The sequence below is a fragment of the Pristiophorus japonicus genome, chromosome 6, assembly GCF_044704955.1.
Source record: "Pristiophorus japonicus isolate sPriJap1 chromosome 6, sPriJap1.hap1, whole genome shotgun sequence".
NCBI lineage: Eukaryota > Metazoa > Chordata > Chondrichthyes > Pristiophoridae > Pristiophorus > Pristiophorus japonicus.
In genome coordinates this window covers 247,128,788-247,142,511 of record NC_091982.1, presented here as the reverse complement: position 1 = coordinate 247,142,511, position 13,724 = coordinate 247,128,788, and the positions used below count along the sequence as shown (strand labels likewise).

The 13,724-nt window shown below is 49.6% G+C and overlaps 1 protein-coding gene across 1 annotated transcript in view; it reads right to left on the bottom strand.

Moving 5' to 3' along the window:
* LOC139266022 (segment polarity protein dishevelled homolog DVL-3) overlaps positions 1–13,724 on the bottom strand; it is a 205,149-nt gene that overhangs the window by 121,772 nt on the left and 69,653 nt on the right. The window contains exon 3 of the mRNA XM_070883789.1: positions 7,730–7,851. Coding sequence (XP_070739890.1) covers positions 7,730–7,851 — 122 coding nt within the window. The remainder of the gene's footprint in view (positions 1–7,729; positions 7,852–13,724) is intronic.

The window sequence follows — 13,724 nt, the reverse complement described above, 5'->3', positions numbered from 1 at the left end:
TACCAAAATGGCTCTCATCAAAGTCACAAATGATATCCTTTGTGTCTATGACAAAGGTAAACTATCCCTCCTCGTCCTGTCGGCAGCCTTTGACACAGTTGACCACTCCATCCTCCTCCAACGTCTCTCCACCATCGTCCAGCTGGGTGGGACTGCACTCGCCTGGTTCCATCATAGCCAGCGAATCTCCAGCAACGACTTCTCTTCCCGCCCCCGCATCATTACCTCTGGTGTCCCCCAAGGATCTATCCTTGGTCCCCTCCTATTTCTCATCTATATGTTGCCCCTTGGCGACATCATCCGAAAACACAGCGTCAGTTTCCACATGTAGGCTGACGACACCCAGCTCTACCTCACCACCACTTCTCTCGAACCCTCCACGGTCCCTAAATTGTCAGACTGCTTGTCCGACATCCAGTTCTGGATGAGCAGGAATGTTCTCCAATTGAATATTGGGAAGGCCAAAGCCACTGTTTTCGGTCCCCACCACAAACTGCGTTCCCTAGCCACTGACTGCATCCCTCTCCCCAACTCCTGTCTGAGGCTGAACCACACTGTTCGCCACCTTGGTCTCTTTGACCCTGAAATGAGCTTTCGACCACATATCTGCAGCATAACTAAGACCGCCTATTTCCACCTCCGTAACAGCGCCCGTCTCTGTCCTTGCCTCAGCTCATCCGCTGCTGAAACCCTCACCCATGGCTTTGTTGCCTCTTTATCTCATAATATTCCTGTGAAGTGCCTTGGAACATTTCACTCTGTTAAAGACACTATATAAATGCAAGTTGTTGTTGTTGTAAACTTGACTATTCCAACGCACTCCTGGCTGGCCTCCCACATTTTACCCTACGTAAACTAAAGGTGATCCAAAACTCGACTGCCCCTGTCCTAACTCGCACGAATTCCCGCTCACCCATCACCCCTGTGCTCGCTGACCTACATTGGCTCCTGGTTAAGTAACGCCTCGATTTCAAAATGATCATCCTTGTTTTCAAATACCTCCATGACCTCGCCCCTCCCTATCTCTATAATCTCCTCCAGCCCCAAAACACCCACCCCCCACCCCCGAGATATCTGTGCTCCTCTAATTCTGCCCTCCTGAGCATCCCCGATTATAATCGTTCAACCATTGGTGGCCGTGCCTTCTGTTGCCTGGGCCCCAAGCCTCTGGAACTTCCGACCTAAAACTCTCCTCCTCTCTACCTCTCTTCCTCCTTCAAGACGCTCCTTAAAACCCACCACTTTTACCAAGCTTTTGGTCATTTGCCCTAATATCTCCTTTTACGGCTCGGTGTCAAATTTTTTTTAACTCATAATACTTCTGTGAAGCGCCTTGGGATGTTTCACTATGTTAAAGGTGCTATATAAATACAAGTTGTTGTTGTAGTTAGACCACACCTGGAGCACTGTGAGCAGTTCTGGGCACCATACCTGAGGGAGGATATATTGGCCTTGGAGGGAGTGCAGTGTCGGTTTACCAGAATGATACCCGGACTCTGAGGGTTAAGTTAGGAGGCAAGATTACAATACTAGGGTCGCAGTGCCTGGAATTTAGAAAATGAAGGGATGATTTGATCGAAGTTTTAAACATATTAAAGGGAACTGATCAGGTCGGTAGTTGGGGAGTCTAGGATTAAGGGACATAGTCCAAAACTTCGAGCCTGACCTTTCAGGAGTGAAATTAGGAAACACTTCTACACACAAAGGGTGGTAGAAGTTTGGAATTCTGTTCCGCAAACGGCAAACGATGCTCGATCAATTGTTAATTTTAAATCTGAGATTGATCGAGTTTTGTTAAAAAAAATGGTCATAAGGGATATGGGGCAACGGTGGGGATATACAGTTAGGTCACAGATCAGCCACGATCTCATTGAATGGCGGAACAGGCTCGAGGGGCTGAATGGCCTCCTCCTGTTCCTATGTTCCTAAGGAGCCATGCTAGGAGGAGTCACATGATTATATTTTTTTATGAGCTTTGTGCGCACTTTCACTGATAGCAGCTTCCTGTTTCCAGATTTTTGAAAACTGAATTTAAAATTTAGCAAACAGCCCTGGTGGGATTTGAACCCGTGTTCTGTGGATTATTAGTCTAGACCTCTGGATTACTAGTCCAGTTCCATAACCGGTACACTACTGTACCTTGCTCATGGATGTCAGGTGAGGGTAGGATGCAGTTCAACAGCCAGTATCACACATTGGCAACTTCGGGAGGTATTAGAAGCTGAAGTTGCCGAACCCCAGCGACAGTCTGCGCCACGCGGGGGGCAGGGGACGGCACGAGAAATCCCAAATAATGGTGCAGATCTAGGCGAGGGGCTGCGTACTGAGAGAGGAGCTATTGAGGGCCAGAGTTACGCAGCAGGCATGACTGACTGCACGGTATATGCATGACTAGGTCGCATCTACGTTGCAGCTTCTCAACACCCACAAGCTATTTGACTGTGGTGTTACACTGGGACCTGTGCAATACTCAGTTCATGCGCTGATGTCCACTGGTAAATCGCAAGGAGTAGAAAGCGGAGATGGAGGGAGGGTCAGGGAGACATACCGCAGGTGGTCGCAGTGACTTGCTTGGTGTCTGGACGTTAGGATCAGGACCTGACAGTGCGTGCAGGTCTTAAGAGTCCGCTAACACTTATCTCCGTTGTTGGGATCGTTTCATTCTGTGCATTTAGGTGACATTTTCTAACTGAATTCTGACTCCACAGATGGAGGAACGGACTGCATCAGCATTAGAAACATAGAAAATAGGTGCAGGAGTAGGCCATTCGGCCCTTCAGCATGCACCTCCATTCGATAAGATCATGGCTGATCATTGTAAAGAGCTGGGGTCCCGGCACTGAGCCCTGCGGCACTCCACTAGCCAACTCCTCGAGCCAACTCACAATGGGTTGAGAGCAAAGTTCCCGTTAAGCTGCGCGGCCGAGCAGGATTCTGGAGGTCCCGCGCAGGCTGCTCAGCGGCTTTTCAGCGGACAAACCGCGCATGTGCGGAAATATGAATGGACCACACAACCCGTTAAAGGGGACACGCACACAAAATAAATTAGCGCTAGCATTGGTCGAGAGTAATAGCCAAAGGAATGGTGGAGCCGACTCGGGATAAAAGAGGAAATCTTCTTGTGGAGGCAGAGGGCATGACTGAAGTACTGAGTGAGTAATTCGTATCGGTCTTCACCAAAGAAGAGGATGAAGTTAATGTTGCAGTGGAGGAGGAGGGTGTCGCGATATTGGATACAATTAAAATAGATAGAAAGGAGGTGCCAAATAGGTTGTTATCACTCAAAGTTAACAAGTCACCCGGTCCAGATCAATGATCCCCCTAATTTTTGGGGGGTCCACGGCCCATTCACAGTTTCCCGCATGCGTGAAATTTAACATTGGAAACGCTGGATTTGGGCTGCGTGGGACAAGCAGTCAGCTGCTTGGATGGGATGCATCCCAGGTTGCTGAGGGAAACTAGAGTGGAGTTGGCAGAAACTCTAACGACAATCTTTCAATCCTCCTTGGATATGGAAATGGTGCCAGAGGGCTGGAGGATTGTAAACGTTACACCCCTGTCCAAAAGAGGGGAGAGGGATAAACCTGGTCACCACAGGCCAGTCAGTCTAATGTCAGTGGTGGGAAAACTACTAGACACCATTGTCAAGGACAACATCAATTCTCACCTGGAGAAAGAAGTGAGGGACAGCCAGCACAAAATTATTAAAGGCAAATCGTGTCTAACTAACCTGATTGAGTTCTTTGATGAAGTAAGAAAGAGGGTTGATGAAGGTAGTGCGGTAAATGTCATATATATGGACTTTCAAAAAGCATTTGATTAAAAAAAAAACTTATTCGGAAAATAGAAGTATGTGGTATTAAAGGGACAGTGGTAACGTGCCTTCTGTTGTTAAGGCCCTAAGCTCTGGAATTCTCTGCCTAAACCTCTCCACATCTCGCTCCTTCTTTAAGATGCTCCTTAAAACTTACCTCTTTGACCAAGCTTTTGGTGATCTGCCCAATTTCTATAATATGGCTTGGTGTAAAATTTTGTGTCTTATAATTGTCCCGGGAAGTGTCTTGGGATATTTTACTATGTTAAAAGCGCTATATAAATTCAAGTAGTTGTTGTTGTTGTCGTTACCATCATCATCATCACCATCATAGGCGGTCCCTCAAAACAAGGATGACTTGCTACCACGCCAAAAAAAGGACAAGCTCACAGGTGTTTCGATGAAGGACCCGAACTACATCCTGAAGGGTGGAAGATGCCTGTGCGTGGGTTTTTTTAACGTGGGGTGGCCGTTGCACATCAGCCACCACCCAGGCTTGACAGAGCTAGGTCTTGGTCCAGTGGCAAGGATTACCCAAGACAACTGGAGACCTGCTCTGCTGCACGGACCTAGTGCACACATGTATCGCAGTGTGGGCTGGCCTGTGCTGCCCTGGGTACGGTACTGGTGGGTACATGTCTGTCACTGTATAACACTTGGGTACAGTACTGGTGGGTACAGGTCTGTCACTGTATAACACTTGGGTACAGTACTGGTGGGTACAGGTCTGTCACTGTATAACACTTGGGTACAGTACTGGTGGGTACAGGTCTGTCACTGTATAACACTTGGGTACAGTACTGGTGGGTACAGGTCTGTCACTGTATAACACTGGGGTACAGTACTGGTGGGTACAGATCTGTCACTGTATAACACTTGGGTACAGTACTGGTGGGTACAGGTCTGTCACTGTATAATACTGGGGTACAGTACTGGTGGGTACAGGTCTGTCACTGTATAACACTTGGGTACAGTACTGGTGGGTACAGGTCTGTCACTGTATAACACTTGGGTACAGTACTGGTGGGTACAGATCTGTCACTGTATAACACTTGGGTACAGTACTGGTGGGTACAGGTCTGTCACTGTATAACACTTGGGTACAGTACTGGTGGGTACAGGTCTGTCACTGTATAACACTGGGGTACAGTACTGGTGGGTACAGATCTGTCACTGTATAACACTTGGGTACAGTACTGGTGGGTACATGTCTGTCACTGTATAACACTTGGGTACAGTACTGGTGGGTACAGGTCTGTCACTGTATAACACTTGGGTACAGTACTGGTGGGTACAGGTCTGTCACTGTATAACACTTGGGTACAGTACTGGTGGGTACAGGTCTGTCACTGTATAACACTTGGGTACAGTACTGGTGGGTACATGTCTGTCACTGTATAACACTGGGGCACAGTACTGGTGGGTACAGGTCTGTCACTGTATAACACTGGGTACAGTACTGGTGGGAACAGGGTCTGTCACTGTATAACACTTGGGTACAGTACTGGTGAGAACAGGTCTGTCACTGTATAATACTGGGGTACAGTACTGGTGGGTACAGGTCTGTCACTGTATAACACTTGGGTACAGTACTGGTGGGTACAGGTCTGTCACTGTATAACACTGGGGTACAGTACTGGTGGGTACAGATCTGTCACTGTATAACACTGGGGTACAGTACTGGTGGGTACAGGTCTGTCACTGTATAACACTGGGTATAGTACTGGTGGGAACAGGGTCTGTCACTGTATAACACTGGGTATAGTACTGGTGGGAACAGGGTCTGTCACTGTATAACACTTGGGTACAGTACTGGTGGGAACAGGTCTGTCACTGTATAACACTGGGTTACAGTACTGGTGGGTACAGGTCTGTCACTGTATAACACTGGGGTACAGTACTGGTGGGTACGGGTCTGTCACTGTATAACACTGGGGTACAGTACTGGTGGGTACAGGTCTGTCACTGTATAACACTTGGGTACAGTACTGGTGGGTACATGTCTGTCACTGTATAACACTGGGGCACAGTACTGGTGGGTACAGGTCTGTCACTGTATAACACTGGGTACAGTACTGGTGGGAACAGGGTCTGTCACTGTATAACACTTGGGTACAGTACTGGTGAGAACAGGTCTGTCACTGTATAATACTGGGGTACAGTACTGGTGGGTACAGGTCTGTCACTGTATAACACTTGGGTACAGTACTGGTGGGTACAGGTCTGTCACTGTATAACACTGGGGTACAGTACTGGTGGGTACAGATCTGTCACTGTATAACACTGGGGTACAGTACTGGTGGGTACAGGTCTGTCACTGTATAACACTGGGTATAGTACTGGTGGGAACAGGGTCTGTCACTGTATAACACTGGGTATAGTACTGGTGGGAACAGGGTCTGTCACTGTATAACACTTGGGTACAGTACTGGTGGGAACAGGTCTGTCACTGTATAACACTGGGTTACAGTACTGGTGGGTACAGGTCTGTCACTGTATAACACTGGGGTACAGTACTGGTGGGTACGGGTCTGGTACTAACACTGGAGTACAGTACTGGTGGGTACAGGTCTGGCACTAACACTGGAGTACAGTACAGGTAAGTACAGGTATATCACAGTATAACACTGGGGTACAGTACTGGAGACTAGCTCTGCTGCACGGACCTAGTGCGCACATGTATCGGAGTGTGGGCTGGTCCGTGCTGCCCCTGGGCCCCTGGCCCCAAACTCGCGCCTCCCCTGGGCCCCAATTGTTGTTGTAATTGGCTAAGGGATTGAAGGCAGAGAGTAGCGGTGAATGGAGGTTTTCTGACTGGAGAGAAGAATGCAGTGGGGTCCCCCAGATGTTGGTATTGCTTTTCCGGTTACATATAAATGACCTCTACTTGGGTATAGGGAATAAGTTTGCGGATGATACAAAACTTCGCAACATAGTAAATAGTGAGCATGATTGTAGCAGATTTCAGGAGGACAGAGACATGGGCTGGCACGTGGCAGATGCAATTTAATGCAGGTAAGTGTGAAGTGATGCACTTTGGGAGAAACAACATGGAGAGGCAGTGTAATCTAAAGGGGACTGTTTTCAGGGTGGTGCAAGATTAGAAGGACCTAGGTGAGCATATTCACAAATCTTTGATGGTGTCAGGGCAAGTTTGATAGAGGTGGATAAGAAGGCGTACGGGATACTTGGCTTTGCCAATAGGGGCAGTGAGGACAAAAAAGTCGTGCTAAACCTTTACAAATCACTGGTTCGGCCCCAGCTGGAGTATTGTGTCCGATTCTGGGCACCACACTTTAGGAAGGGTGTCAAGGCCTGGGACAGGGTGATGAGGGACTTCAGTTCTGTGGGGTGATTGGAGAAGCTGGGATTGTTCTCCTTTGAGCAGAGACGGTCAAGGGGAGACCGAATAGAGGTGTTCAAAATTATGAGGGGTTTTCCTCTGGCAAGTGGGTCGGTAACCAGAGGTCATCGAGTTAATATAATCGACAAAAGAACTAAAGGGGAAACATAGAGAAATGTCTTCACACAGAGGGTTGTTGAGATCTGGAACGCACTGCCTGAAAGGGTGGTGGAATCAGATTCCGCAGGAATTTTCAAAAGGCAATTGGACAGGTATTTGAAGAGGATTAATTTGCATGGTTGTGGGGAGAAAGCTGAGCTGTGGGACTAAATTGGACAGCTCTTTCAACGAGCCACCATAGGCACGATGGGCTGAATTGCCTCTTTCTGCGTTGTAAGATTTGATGATTCTAACCCCTCCACACCCCCACTCCCCACCCCGGGACCCACAGAGAGCATCCCGCCCACTGTGCCCCCAAAACACGGACACAGCTCCGCCAACGCACGACACTCTGGACGCTTTCTGAAGGGAAACTCGAGCGGCGGCAGAGGCCGGCTTTTCAGCATACTTACTGGAAGGAGGGCGGCCGCGAGTCTCCGATCCCCCCCGTCCGCTCGATGGGGGGAGGCAGATCCGATTGGCTGTCCGCACACGTGGATCCAGTGTCCGAGTGGGACCCCTCCGCGGACACCAGCTGTAACACAGAAACACAGCCGGCGTTAGGGCAGCGGCCTCCCACATCAAAACAGCAGCGACCTGCACTTTAACACAGCTCCAGTCGCACGGTAACCAGCCCAAGGTGCTTCATACAACATACAGCTGCATAGAAAGAGTTCGTAAAAGAAGCAAATAAACTACTTGCATTTATATAGCGCCTTTTCCTACATTACAACTTCAAAAAGTTCTTCATTGGCAGTAAAGCACTTTGGGATGGCTGGTGCTCGCGAAAGGCACTATACAAATGCAAGCCATTCTTTCTTTAACATAATAAAATGCCCCAAGGCGCTTCACAGAAGCATCATCAGACAATCTTTCACAACAAGCCACGTAAGCAGGTACTAGGGCAGGTCAAAAGTTTGGTCAAAGAGGGAGGTTTTAAGGAGCATCTGAAGGCAGGAGAGAGAGGTAGAGAGGCGGAAAGGTTTAGGGAGGGAATTCCAGAGCTTAGGGCCCAGGCAGCTGAAAGTACGGCCGGCAATGGCGGAGCGATTAAAATCGGGGGTGCACGAAATGCCAGAATTGGAGAAGCGCAGAAATCTCAGCGGGTTGTAGGGCTGGAGGAGGTTACAGAGATATAGAGGAGCAAGAAAATAGAAGGATTTGAAAACAAGGAGTTTTAAATTTGAGGTGTTGCTGGGCCAGGAAACAATGTAGGCCAGTGAGCAGTTTTAACAGGAAGAAGTTATCAGCAGATGTTCAGTCGAAAGCAGCAACATTATAAATCATAGAATGATACAGCACAGAAAGAGGCCATTCGGCCCATCGTGCCTGTGCCGGCTCTTTGAAAGAGCGATCCAATTAGTCCCACTCCCTCCTGCCCTTTGCCCCACAGCCCTGCAATTTACTCTGTCAAAACCATCTATGCTTTTGAACACCTCTATTAAATCTCCCTTAACCTTCTCTGCTCTAAGGAGAACAATCCCAGCTTCTCCAGTCTCTGTACATAACTGAAGCCCCTCAATCCTGGTACCATTCTGGTAAATCTCCTCCGTACCCTCTCCAAGGCCTTGACGTCCTTCCTAAAGTGTGGAGCCCAGAATGGGACACAATACTCCAGCTGGGGCCGAACCTGTGATTTATAAAGGTTTTAAAAAGAAAACCAGAAACGCTCCAGCATCTGAAGGGGAAAAAAGATTTCACGTGGGAACGGATGACAGGACTTCACCCGAGATTTGTCTTCTCTCAATCTCTTTTTGTTTCGGATACCTGGCCTTTTTAAAGACTCGGGAGTTGCCCCTGGATCACTCATGCCCTCCCGGGATAAAGAGAGGATATTTTTCCCCCACTTGTACAACAACAACTTGTAGCCATATAGCACCCAGGAGTGTTATCAGACTAAATTTGACACTGATCCACATAATGAGATATTAGGGCAAATCAAAGAGGTAGGTTTTAAGGAGCGTCTTAAAGGAGTAAAGAGATGTGGAGAGGGGGGAAAGGCTTAGGGTCCAAGTTTCGGGCCACGCCGGACCTGGACGCCCGTTTTTCGCGCCTAAAAAAAAACTTACCTATTCTCCGGCTCACTGCAGGCCCTCTGGAGCTGGGCGCGGTGCAGCACGAGCTGTGGGGGGGCAGAGCCAGGTCCCTGCGCTGAAAACAGTGCCGGGACCTCTGCACATGCACGCTACAATGGCCGCGCATGTGCAGTAGCTCCAGGCACCCAAAACTGTGGGAGGGGCCCGAAACACACAGCCCCTAGCCCTGGCCGAATGGCCTCACTGGGGTTGCGTGGATAAGGCTCCTCCCACCCGACCGGACCCGACTCGACCTCTGCTTTCCCCCGCACCCCCGACCCGACCTCCGTTCCCCCTCCCCCCCGACCCAACCCGACCTCCGCGCCCTCCCCCCCCCGCTCCCGCGACTCTCTCTCCCCCCCCACCGCCCCCGCCGGACCTCCACGACTCTTTCCCCCCCCCCCCACCCCCCGGACCTCCGCAACCCACCCCGAGACCCGACGCCACCTACCTGTAAATCCAGCCCGAAGTCTTGGGTCCGGCGGTTCAGCCTCCTTCCCTTCCTCCCTTCTCTCCTTTCCTTCCCTCCCTCCCTCCTCTCCCTTCCTTCCCTCCCTCCCTTCTCTCCTTTCCTTCCCTCCCTCCCTCCATCCTCTCTCCCCTCTCCCCCGCTCCATCCCTCCCTCCCTCCATACTCTCTCCCTTCTCCCCCTCTACCCCTCCCTCCCTCCATCCTCTCTCCCTTCTCCCCCTCTCTCCCCCCTCCCCTTCATCTCCTCTCCCCCCTCATCCCTCCTCCCCTCTTCTACCCCCCTTCTCCTCCCTTCCACCTCCCCCCCACCCCACCTTCTCCTCTCCACCCCCCTTCTCCCCCCCCACCCCACCTTCTCCTCTCCACCCCCTTCTCCCCCCTCCTCCTCCACCTACCCCCCTCCACTCCTCCACCTCCCGCTCCCTCCTCCTCCCCCCACCCCCCCCTACCATCTTCTCCCCCACCCCTTCCCCCCCCACTCCCCTTCCCCCTCCCCCCACCCCCCTCCACTCCTCCACCTCCCGCTCCCTCCTCCTCCCCCCACCCCCCCCTACCATCTTCTCCCCCACCCGTTCCCCCCCCACTCCCCTTCCCCCCCTTCTCCCCCCCACCCACCCCCTTCCCCCCCCCACCCCCTTCCCCCCCTTCTCCCCCTCCCCTCACAGACACTGACAGACAGAGAGATAGAGACACTGACAGAGACACAGTGGGGGGGGGGGGGGCGTCCCAGCTGTTGGAGGGTTCCCGGTGCTGCAGTCGGTAAGTAGAAAATGTTTTATTTATTGATTTTTTTTTAAATTATTTTTTAATGAATTTTTTTTGATTGATTTATTGGTTGATTTATTGATGTATTTATCATTTATTATTGATGATGGCTCTTTATTTGTAAAACTGAAGTGTTTAATGTTTGTAAACTTCCCTTTAAACCCCCCCCCATTCCCTACGCTTAATTTGTAACCTACGCCTGATTTTCTAAAGTGTAGACAAGGTTTTTTTGAACGTACAAAAATCATCACTTACTCCATTCTAAGTTAGTTTGGAGTAAGTTTTCACTGCCTAAACTTTGAAAACAGGCGTAAGTGGCCGGACACGCCCCCTTTTGAAAAAAAAATTATGTTCCAAAGTGAAACTGTTCTAACTGACCAGAACTGGAGCAAACTAAATGCCGAGAATTCAAATTTCTAAGATACTCCGTTCTACACCAGTTGCTCCAAAAAATCAGGAGCAACTCAGGCCGAAACTTGGCCCCTTAAGGAGGGAATTCCAGAGCTTGGGGCCCAGGCAGCTGTAGGCACGGCCACCAATGGTGGAGTGATGAAAATCGGGGACGCTCAAGAGGGCGGAATCGAAAGAGCGCAGAGATCTCCAAGGGTTGTGCGGCTGAAAGAGATTAGAGAGATCGGGAGACTTCAGCCTGTCTAACCTCACACTGCACAGGCTGTCCAGTCTGCAAAGTCGCTGCTTGTTGTGCAAACTCTCTCTCTGCGCAAAAATAAAATATTAGCTGCGGGCAAAGTGCGATGGAAGAGCGTTGCTTGCTCCAGACTGTAACCATCGGTCACGAGCTGTGGCCGGTCGTGCTGAGCAAACTTTGACCCGACACCAGGAATCTGCTGCCTGCTTAAACAGCTCCCCTCAGCTCACCTCTCAAAACTGGCCAAATTGACCACGGTTAATTAATGAGCTGTTCGTCTGTTTGTCTGCCCCGCTCTCCATCTCACACACTGCACCCAACTCTAAACAAAGTGAATTCGAGGTGAAAAGGTCATAACCTTTGGCTCCGTGACTCCCTACTGTACAGTTACTATGCAAATTCTCTCCCTGCGCCCACCTCCACCCTCAGATTAAAATAATGAGAGAACTTTAAAAAAAAAATTCAATTCATTTTTGGGCAAGGCCGGCATTTATTGCCCATTCCTAATTGCCCTTGAGAAGGTGGTGGTGAGCCGCCTTCTTGAACAGCTGCAGTCCGTGTGGTGAAACTGCTCCCACAGTGCTGTTAGGGAGCGAGTTCCAGGATTTTGACCCAGCGACGATGAAGGAACGGCCGATATATTTCCACGTCAGGATGGTGTGTGACTTGGAGCCGATGGTGTTCCCATGTGCCTGCTGCCCCTGTCCTTTTAGGAGGTCGCGGGTTTATGTAACATCTTTAACAACCAATGGCCCTTTACAGAGGTTAAAGTGGCACCAAGCTGGAGGGGGCATCTTTCTGATGTGACGTTAAACTGAAATCAGTTGGATAGAAAAGATCCCACGGCACACTATTTCGAAGAAGATCAGGGGCGTTCTCCCCGGTGTCCTGGGCCAATATTTATCCCTCGGCCAATATCACTAAAACAGATTATCTGCTCATTATCACATTGCTCTTTGTGGGAGCTTGCTGAGCATAAATTGGCTGCTGTGTTTCCCACATTACAACAGTGACTACGTTTCAAAAGTACTTAATTGACTGTAAAGCATTTTGGGACATCCTGAGGTCGTGAAAGGCGCTATAGAAATGCAAGTCTTTCCTTTTATTAATGATATAGGATTACATAGGACAAAAAGCACAGAAACAGGCCACTTGGCCCAACCAGTCCATGCTGGCGTTTATGATTCACTCAAGCCTCCTCCCGCCTTTCCTCATCTAACTCGATCAGCATAACCCTCTATTCCCTTCTCCCTCATTTGCTTGTCTAGCCTCCCCTTAAATGCATCTATACTATTCACTGCAACCATTCCCTGTGGTGGCGAGTTCTACATTCTCACCACTCTCTGGATAAAGAAGTTTCTTCTGAATTCCCCATTGGATTTCTTGGTGGCTATCTTATAATCGATGGTCTCTTGTTATGCTCTTCCCCACAGGTGGAAACATTCTCTCTGTATCCGCATTACCAAAACCTTTCATAATTTTAAAGACCTCTATTAGGTCACCCCTCAGCCTTCTTTTTTCAAGCAAAAAGAGACCCAGCTTGTAATTGAGCAACCTCGCTCAGACATGCCAGAGGACGGCTGCTGCAAGCCCTCGGACTACAGAAACAGGGCACTTCTCTGAGTGTGGAGCAGAGGTTCATGACTGGGGCAGAGTAACGGGAGCTTTACTGATCTGTGGTGGACACTGAGCACCCAGCACTGTTGGGGCAGAGGAGAGGGCCTTGACTGGTTGAAGGCTGGCACTGGGTACTGCCCAACACAAACACCCTCAACTTCAGGGCAACAAAGTTCACAATTGGGAACAGTAGCACTGTGGTTAAATTACTGGACTAACAATCCAGAGACATGAGTTCAAATCCCACCACGGCAGCTGTGGAATTTAAATTCAGTAAATGCTATAGTGTCAATAATGGTGACCATGATGATTGTTGTAAAACCCCATCTGGTTCACCAGTGTCCTTTAGGGAAGGACAGTTTCTGCCCCTTACCCAGCAATGTGGAGACCCCTTAAATGCCCTCTGAAAAAGCCACTCAATTCTATCACACTGCTGGTAAAAGTGGCAGCGGTTCAAGAGGTGGCTGACGGGCAAAGAGCGATGAGCAGTGATATCTGCATCACATGAATAAAAAAAAAATTCACAAATAAGTTATTTTATATGCTCACCTCTCGCCCGGTTACACCAATCCCTCAAATCTAAGATTATCAAATCCCTCTATTGCCTCCCTATCTCTGTAACCTCCTCTAGCCCTACAACCCTCCCTATCTCTGTAACCTCCTACACCCCTCCCTATCTCTCTAACTCCCCCAGTCCAAAAACTCTGCGTTCCTCCAACTCTGGCCTCTTGTTCATCCCACCCCATCCTTCACCCTACCATTGGCAGCCATGCCTTCAACTGTCTAGGCCCTAATCGGCTCCAGAATTCCCTTCTTAAACTTAATTGCCT